This window comes from Gracilinanus agilis, chromosome 3 (assembly GCF_016433145.1).
Source record: "Gracilinanus agilis isolate LMUSP501 chromosome 3, AgileGrace, whole genome shotgun sequence".
In the NCBI taxonomy this organism is placed as follows: domain Eukaryota; kingdom Metazoa; phylum Chordata; class Mammalia; order Didelphimorphia; family Didelphidae; genus Gracilinanus; species Gracilinanus agilis.
Genome location: NC_058132.1, coordinates 237,253,206 through 237,262,860, shown reverse-complemented (window position 1 = coordinate 237,262,860; position 9,655 = coordinate 237,253,206). Strand labels below are relative to the sequence as shown.

The 9,655-nt window shown below is 36.1% G+C and overlaps 2 protein-coding genes across 2 annotated transcripts in view; one reads left to right on the top strand and one right to left on the bottom strand.

Annotated features, from left to right (window-relative positions):
* Window positions 1–9,655, bottom strand: part of PDE1A (phosphodiesterase 1A) — a 459,479-nt gene that overhangs the window by 40,493 nt on the left and 409,331 nt on the right. The window lies entirely within an intron of this gene.
* On the top strand, window positions 107–1,849 carry LOC123242174 (mitochondrial folate transporter/carrier-like). The gene has a single exon (XM_044669732.1). It carries the CDS (start codon window positions 764–766, stop codon window positions 1,778–1,780), a length of 1,017 nt encoding a protein of 338 aa, XP_044525667.1. The 5' UTR covers window positions 107–763; the 3' UTR covers window positions 1,781–1,849.

The following is a 9,655-nucleotide window of genomic DNA, read 5'->3' as shown; positions in this document are numbered from 1 at the left end:
ATCTATCTATCTATCTATCTATCTATCTATCTATCTATCTATCTATCTATCTATCTATCATCTATCTGTTTATTGATCCATTTATCTATTTATCTATCTCTGCTTATCTATCTATGCCACCTTATATTATTGCAAGGAGGACAACTTAATTTTATTACATAAAAATGGATTTTTAAAGAACAGATGGGTTTAAAACAAACAAGCAAAAGAAACTAAAAACAATCCACAAACAAGCAAAAGAAACTAAAAACAATCCACACAGTTCAGTTTATCAAGCAAGGCAAATCCCTCTCTTCTACTAAGGCACATGTTGCAAAATCAACTTCTATTTGTCAAGAAAACCCCAGATGTACAGTGTCACAAAGAGTAGGGCACGACTGAAAAACGACTGAACAACCATGTCTTCATGAACTGATTTGGAGCATGGAAAACGACATATACAGTTAACGATAATTTAAAAGGAAGTGACCTGCCAAAAAAATTAAAAGTAAATATGCCAAAATGATAAAGATGTGGAGGGGGAGGAGGCTCAAGAGATATGAGTAGACAGCCTCAATTTCCCACTTTGTGCATTTGAGAGGGTAGGTTCACACGTGCTGGCCATTGATGAATTTTTCAGGTTTTTTTTTTTTTTTTTTTTTAATGTATCAATCTGTTGTGCCGACTTCTTTCCTCTTTAAGAAAACACTATTTGAGGTGGAGCGCAGCCTCGTGCCTGGCAGCACCCGCCCATCCTGTGACGTGGAAGCCGAAGGTCGCTGCCATGGCGGCCGAAGTGCCTCCTGGCCAGAATGTGGCGCCCAGGCCACCGTGCTCAACACAGCCCATCCAGAAGGATCAGGAGCTGGTGCCGAAGGTGTTGGCGGTGGCGACCCCTCTGGCCATCTTCCAACATGTGCGCTACGAGAACATGGTCGGGGGCGTGATTGGGGGCATCCTCTCCAACCTGGTGCTGCACCCCATGGACCTCGTGAAGATCCGCTTCGCAGTGAGTGACGGCCTCAGAGTGAGGCCCAAGTACAGAGGCATCGCCCACTGTCTGCACACGATTTGGAAACAAGACGGGGTGCGAGGCCTCTACCAAGGACTCACCCCGAACGTGTGGGGGGCCGGTTTATCTTGGGGACTCTACTTTTTCTTCTATAATGCCATTAAATCATATAAGTCAGAGGGGAAAACAGACCAGCTACAGGCTTCTGATTATCTTTTCTCTGCTGCTCAAGCTGGGGCTATGACGCTGTGTTTTACAAACCCATTGTGGGTCACCAAGACCCGGCTCATGTTACAGTATGACCACAGCCCCGAGGAGAGGAAGTATGAGGGCATGATTGACACTTTGGTCAAGATCTACAAATCTGATGGTGTGCGGGGGTTGTACAGGGGGTTTGTGCCTGGGCTGCTGGGAACATCCCATGGAGCCCTTCAGTTCATGACGTATGAAATGCTGAAAAAAAGGTACAATGAACACATGGCTAGAATGCAAGAGGCCCAATTGAGCACCTTAGAATATATATCAATTGCAGCAATTGCAAAAATATTTGCAGTGGCAGCCACATACCCATATCAGGTAGTGAGAGCCCGTCTTCAAGATCAACACATCTATTATCAGGGTATACGACATGTAATCAGAAGGACATGGAAGAAAGAAGGCATTCAAGGATTTTATAAAGGAATTATCCCTAATTTGATTACAGTGACTCCAGCCTGTTGTATTACTTTTGTAGTTTATGAAAATGTCTCCCAATTTTTATGTGACTTTAGAGAAGACCCTTTAAAATGATAATGCAAAAATATCCATTAAAGAAGTAACATATAGTGCTTGAAATACAAAACATGGAAGAAACAGTGAATAGTAACCCTATTCATGATAGATATCAAACTCTTAATTGTTGGAAGAAGTCAAAGAACTGATGAATCCTTACAATTTTTTCTGCTTTTGCTTTTTCATTTATCTATGTGACTTGGCTGCCTTTGTCTGCAATAACTGCCATCAAAACTATTAAAACTGACAGGATGAGATGTAGGACAGTGAATTTTGCCCATTTCATTGTCCAAAAAGAAGTGAATTTTACAACATTTGACTTAGGAGATTGGATGGATTCGTCTTTCTTGCTACATTAGACTGTGTGAATTGGTTTTTAAAATCCACTTTTATGCAATAGTAAGAAATTGTCCCCTTTTCAAGGATGCATGGTGGTCTAAATGTAATAGTTCACTTTAAAGAACTAATTTTAAACTTTAGAAGGTTTGCTGGAAAAAGTGGCCAAATTCAGAGGACAGTATAACAGAATCAGTGAACAGTGAAATAAGCATTCACTAGTGCTGTACTTTAGTCTTGGGTCAGTTTGCATTGTGGAGAGATTTCCTTACATCTCTCAGAATTAGGGAGTGGGTGGAGGAGGTATCAATTTGTTATGGCTATTTTCCCCCCTAATTTAATTTTTAATTCTGGATCCAAGTTTTCTGAATATTGGCAATGAATATAGTTTTGATTTTACAAACCTCATAGTACTGCAGGATTAAGAGTATCTCAATTTTCATTTAACATGTGCATACTATTTAATAGAGATGCTTACAGAATCTCTGTGCAGACTCAGAAGTTTTGGGGTTGTGTTACTTGGCAGGCTGATTATATATAAACTGGGAAACAGTCTTCCCACTTTTGCTTGTAACTTTGGGATAGCTGGGTCTGGATCCCAGGGTTAGTCAAATTCATGGTTTTAGATACAAATTGTACCTATGCCCATTATTGTTGATTTTATTTTTATAAGGCATTGTAGGAGTGGCTTAAATAAAAGGATCTTTCCCTTTCCTTCCCCCCCTAAAATGTTGAAATAGTAATTATATTCTTATTTATCATAAATTCCTATGACTGCTATTATATTACTATCTGTTCTTGTAAATAAAATATTGCAATTTTCAAAGCCATATTTAAATGGTTCTTTGAAAATGGATCTATTTTATACTTTGAATGGTATTGTTTTTAAAATAAAGATGAAGTTATAAATAAAAAAAAAGAAAATACTATTTGTCATATGGGATAGTTGTCCTGGATAAATAGGGGAATGGGTATATGGGATACCATGGAAACAGAAAAAACAAAATGTAATTGGGAAATATTTAACAAAATAAATGAAAATAAAATGGAAAAAAATTAATTGCCCAATTGATCCAGTACTATTCTCTTATTTTACAAATGAGAAAATTATTTAATGTGTTTTTAGTGTTCTCAAGTCAAGTTAAGAAGTGATTATAATGTGAATCTAGGCACTGTGCTAATTGTTAGAAATACAAAAACAAGCAGAAAGAAAGACAGTTTCTGACTTTAAGGAGCTTATATTCTAATAGATGAGGCAGGGTTGGGGGGACCTGGAACCTGAAGAAGGAGACAGCACATGAAAGGAAGCAGAAAAGTAAAGGGGGGTAGGGGAGATAGTCTGAAGACCCCGAGCTTAGTTAGGAGCATGGCAGAGAAAGATGGGAGAGGCTGAGGTGCAATTTGTTCCAAATCAAAGCTACTTAATAGAAGAATGAATGAGATCATAGTTTCATGGAATCCTATAACTGAGAGCTATAAGCCAACATGGAAATCATTTAGTTAAACTCTCTTATTTTACAAATGGGAGGCCTTGGGGAAGTCACACAACCATTACTTGGCAGAATAAGGATTCAAACCCAAGTTCTCTAATGCTAAATTTGGGATCTTACCATTTCAATTAGATGTTTTACTTTGTCACTGAAATAAATAGAGACGATATTTGATCAATGACTTAAAACATTGCTGTGCAATTGGTTTGTTCTGGAGTTACCTTAACAATAAATCCTATGATTGTGGACAGCTTCCACCTATGAATCCAAAGGTACTTTGAAAGTTTAAGAAAAATTAAACCTTAAGAACAAAATGGAGTTGGGGAGAAGATAGGAGAAGGAGGGTAATGACAACCATTTTAAAGCCTGTTTAGTTGTACAATATCACTATAAGTCTATATCTTAAAAAGATCAAAGAAAGAGAAAAAAATGACCCATATATACAAAAATAACGATAGCAGCTCTTTTTGTATTAGCAAAGAATTGAAATATGAGTAATGTCTATTGATTGGGAAATGGTGAATAATGGAACATTATTGTGCCATAAGAAATAATTAAAGAAATTATTACAGTAAAAACTGGGATGACTTGTATGATGCAGTGATGTTAAGAGAACAAGAATGATTTATACAACAACATTAAGACAAACAACTTATCAATGACTAGCTATGACTCTAGAGCAGTGATGGGCAAACTACGGCCCACAGGCCAGATGCGGTCTCCTGAAATGTTCTATCCTGCAACCAGCAACATTATTCCCAATTTGAGGGATACAATGAGTAGGATACAATGCAATGAAACTTCAAAAGAGTTGCCTTAGAAACAGACTGACAGATGAGCATTTCCTTTCCTTTGGCCCCCTCTTTAAAAGTTTGCTCATCACTGCTCTAGAGAATTTATGATGAAGCAAACCACCCACTTCTTAATAGAGAGGCAACATAAACTCAGGCTGTAAAGTGAAACATTCTTTTAGACATGGCAAATGTGGGAATTTATTTTGATTGACTATGAGTATATGTTAAAAAGATTTTTATTTCCTTGCTCTTTTTCAATGGCAAGATTGAAAAAAAATTTTAGATGAAGAATGGCAAGGCCAAAGTCTATTCATCTTTATTCTCCTGTGTGGGAATCCATTTTCTTCATGACTTTTACATTAAGAAAAGAAAGATAAAGGGGTGTATTGATAATTCTGATCATTGGAGAGAGAATTTTTGTTCTTTCCTAGATAGAATTAGAATGGAAGATATGTAGTTTTCTAAAAATGCAGAGTTAGCAGTGGAATAATAAAACTATAATTGTTTTTATTCTTTTATTTTCAGTATCTCCAAATTCTCTAGGATTTGGGGCCCAAAGGTGAAATAGTTATTCCACATGATAGATCGTACTAGCTATCATGTTAAATATTGATGAGCTCATTATGTGATCACTGGTGAATTGAAACCACTTAAGAGCCTCAAACAGAGTTAGCATTGATTTGTCAGCTCAGTAATTGTACCTATTGATCAGATAAGAAAATATAGCAGAAATCTTTCAAAAGAATTATGCTTATAGATAGAGCCTACTTACATTCATGATAGGGTAGTGGGGGAAAAACACCACCACTGACACACACACACACACACACACACACACACACACACACACAAATAATGCTAATTTTGTTTACTTTGTAAATGAACAACCAGCTTGAGGAATACTTTTATGAGAGAATAGGATAGCATTTCTTTTCTTTTTTTTTTTCCTTCAAAATTACTTTAAGAAAAGAGATCTTACAATTATGGCTTTAGTGTTGGGAAGGGACCTTTTGAGGTCATTTGGTTCAAACTCTCCATTTTAATTATGAAGAAACTAAGGCCCAGGAATGTAAAATGTCTTGTCTAATATTACATGGTGACAGGATTGGAATCCTAATCCATCTTTTTTCCCATTGTATTATCATAACATTTACTTTAACATTTTTCCTGAGTTTTTGAGTTATTAAAGCATATTCTCAAAATATGAATCATTCTATCATTTTTATAATTAAAATCCTGAGGTTTAGGACTAAAATTAAGTCTAATATGCAAATACAGAACAGATTTGTCCCATTATGCTCTGAGGTTAACCTGAATTAGTTTAACTATTTATACTAATTAGCTTAACTAATCATACTTTACTTTTTAGATAATTTCCTTTCATGAAACCATCTGTTTTGGGCTTATGTTTACTAAATTTTAATTTTAATAGTATTCTTTTTTGATCTTTTAAATAAACCTTATCACTGCTTGAACATTTGACCTGTATACTTTGATACTTTGGAAATGTAAAATCAATAGAATCATTTGATTAAGCAATTAAGAGATATCTGGAAACTTTAAAAAGAGCAGTTTTAGTCAAATGGTAAGGTATCGAATCATAACATGAAGGCCATGAGGGAGAAAAGAGGTCATGAATGTGGAAAATTTATTTTCTGGTAGTTTGGATGTGAAAGAAAAGAGAGAAATAGGAGGAAAAAACATGGATGATGGCAGTGAAATGAGGGTTATTTTAATGGTGGAAGTGACCAGAACATGTTTATAGGCAACAGAGAAAGAGTTTGCATTTAGAGAGGTTGAAGATTAGAAAGAGAGAGAAGTAAGCTTCTGAAGTTAGTATTAGGGGAAGCATTCAAGGGTACTTGGAAAGCAGTTAGCCTAGAAAGGCAAAAGGGTCTTCTCCTCATTAGAAACTGGGAAAAAGAAGAGAACATGAAGGGGCAACAGAGGAATTTTGAGAGAATTAGAAGGAACTAATGGTTGATGTCTCTTATTTTCACATTAAGGAAGGGCAGTGTGATCTTTCAAAGGGAGGGTGGGAAGAGTGGTGCAGATGACCTGAGGAGAGAAGCAAATGTTTGGGTTCCTGGGTAAATTCTAGAGTGGATCATTAAAGAGATGGATGGTGAACATCCAGATGGGCAAGCATTGATTACAAGGGCCAGTGTGGCTTCACCAAGAATAGTTCTTGACTATTTTTTTTGTTTGGTTGTTTTGGGCAGACTTATTAAACTACTGGAAGAGGCAAATGATGTGAATATATTTTGTCCAGATTTTTAGCATAGCAATTGTCTGCTATAGAGCTGGATGACTTTGTTGAATGTGTTTTACTGGAAATTCATTTCATGCATGGCTTGGACTAGTTGAACATTAAAACCTTCATTTCAAACTTTCAAATTCTATTCTATGATTCTGTGGAATAGCTGTTGTGGGGAATACAGTGGAAAGCCATTCAGGGAATAAGAGCATCTATGTGTAGCAACTGAGGCTGCATAGCATAGATTGTATAATACATCTAGTCAGCATTTATGACTATCTCAGAAACATTACCTGTATTGGAGTAGAAAGTGAGATAGAAAGAGGAACTAGGGTTCCAGTTTGTCAAGAGGTAAACTGAAACAGGAAAAAGTGGCAAGGGATTCAAGGGGAGAGGGTGTTTTAAAGTTGAGCTAGATAACTAAAGGGTCCAAATTTGTAAGGGAAGAAGGAGAAGTCAGAGCAAGAGTGATAGCCTCCAAGTGGGAGAAGCAAGGAGTAATAGAGTGACTGAAAGATGGGATGGGTTCTAAGGAGTGAGACAGGAACATGTAGGAGGATAGGATGTTACAGTCACAGAAGGCAATATCAGAGTTCTGGAGTTTTAATTGTTATGAGTGATGATGAGATCAAAGATAAATGATTATCCCTGTGTATCTGAGAAACAGTGTAAGTGATCATTATGGGAGCTGAAGAGTTGGTAAACTAGGACACTTGGTAACACTTATTAACACTTAGTAACATTCATATTGAAGTCCCAAAACATAAGGGCACAGTTTGGGGTGAAGAACAAGAAAGTAAGTGAAGTGCTTAATATCTAAAAATGAAGGAGAATAGCCTTGAGATAGTAGATAACAGAAAGTAGCATCTAAATAAAGTGATATTCACTGGTAGGTAGAATGCTCAGGAGAGATTAGGGAGTGATTGGTAAATCTGGGAGCATGAGAGAAAGGTATTCATTTGGAGTTAATGGCTAAAGATGTCATCTTATCCTTAGGGTATCTAATTTCTTTGATGGGAAGAAATGTTTGCTCTTTGCAAGTATAAAAAGGTATATCCCTCACATGGAGCATGAGAGTGTCCTGTGGCTGAAAAGAAGGCAGAACAAATATTTCAAGTCTCTTCTTCTTGCTCTCTCCAGTGGAGACTTTAATTCCTTCAAGGAAAGAAAGTATGAGTCTGAGACCAGAATCTTGGTCATTCTGCTTTCCTCAGAGAGAAGAAGTCCTGGGTAAGAGTTATTTTAGCTACTCTCTAAAATATTATTAGTCTAGCTAATGAAATTTTCAGATTCAAGATAAGTTTCTGATTACTTTTTCTTTAATGCAGAAAAGAAGACCCATGCTTGGTTCCCTTTTCACCAAGTATCAGCATAATGAACATACATAGGAAGTAGTATAGAAATCTTTGTCCAAGCAAATAGTATAACAGAAATCAGGGAATAGATATAAAGGAAAATAGGTATCAGATTAGTGTAGACTGAAGGAGCTCTCCTATTAGGAATGAAATACTATTTAACCATGAGAAAGAGTCCCAAATTTCACTGAAAAGGGAAATTCCCTGAAGTCTCAAAAACAGTTATCTGGACATAGAGACAGGATGGAGATTATCAGCTCCTTTCATGTTGGCTTGTTTTTTATTTTCCATTAAGCAACATGAAGTGGGATCCTCATAATCCATATTCTCTCTGAACATTGGAAGTGACTGTTAGAGCCCAAAGAGCTTGAAGATATTTAAGAAACCTCAAGAGGACCCAAAGATTTGAAGAGATTCAAGAGCATTTGAAGACTTGAAAAATGTCTGAAGACTTGGAAAGACTCAAGAGCTCAAAGAGAGAGAACCTCTCTTCTGTTCCCCTCTAATTATATCCTTTTATTCAGGGGCAGGGTTTTGATCTCCACCAATAAAGAGAAAATCCCATACCAATGGATTTTGGTGTTTGGGTTACATAAGAAAATATCAGGGGTATGAGAGGAAGAGGTCAAATATGAAGGAAGGAAAGTTTGCTAAATCTGGAAAAAGATTCTGGAGAGCATAATTAAAGGGGAAAACTCAGCAAGTTAGGAACTTAGGAATAGTAGGACTAAGGCAAATGGTCATGGGAGTGTATTTAGATATCCACCATAGTGAATTTAGAATAAAATTTCTAAAGTACAGAAGAAAATTATTACATAAACCATTTGCTTTGTGAGTTACAGGGATGATTTTTAGATCTACTCTTGTGACTCAGAGAAATTTTTATTACTTTTGTTTGGAGACTTATTCCTACTGTTAACCTTTCAAGAAAGTACTTTTACAAAAGCAAACTGAGTTTCAGAACAGACTTAAACTGTCTGCTTAGTAATTTCAAATGAAATCCTATTTTCACTATAATCAACAAGGCAAGGATCCAGAACAACTCCAAGAGACTCATGACAAAAAAAAGGGATATCCACCACCACAGAAGAAACAGATGGAATTTGATTGCAAATTAAAACACATCATTCTTTATTTTATTTCCTCCACTAATTTTTCTATAATGTAAGCAATTTGTGTTTCCTTTCACAACATGATGAACATGGAAACATGTGTTATATGATAAATGTGTAGGACCTATATCATAGTACCTACCTTTTCGGGGAGGGAAGGAGAGAGAGAGGACATGGATGGCAAAATGTTGGAAAATGAATATTTTAAAATTGTAATGACATGTAATATGGAAAAATTTATAATTTACTATTTTTAATCCTGTCCCTTTTTTAGCTAATGCTGCTAAGATTGACCCTAAGTCGAAGAATCATTTCCCCATTGACAGGCAAAGTGTAAATGTATAGACAGAAAAAAAAATCACCTTACAATGCAATTTGCATTTTTTCCCATTGAGCGGTTACTACTTCTCTGTAACTTGTTTTCAGATTCTCAGCAGTAACTAGGCAAATAAAGGGGATTTTTTTGGATGTCATTTACATTAAATGACCACTTAATTTACTATTTCTTTTCCCTCACAAAATACTCCAGAAATATTTTAAATGCTAAAA

Bases quoted from the DNA above. Each gene is read 5' to 3' on its own strand.
- LOC123242174 (XM_044669732.1), top strand. From the start codon at position 764: ATGGCGGCCGAAGTGCCTCCTGGCCAGAATGTGGCGCCCAGGCCACCG.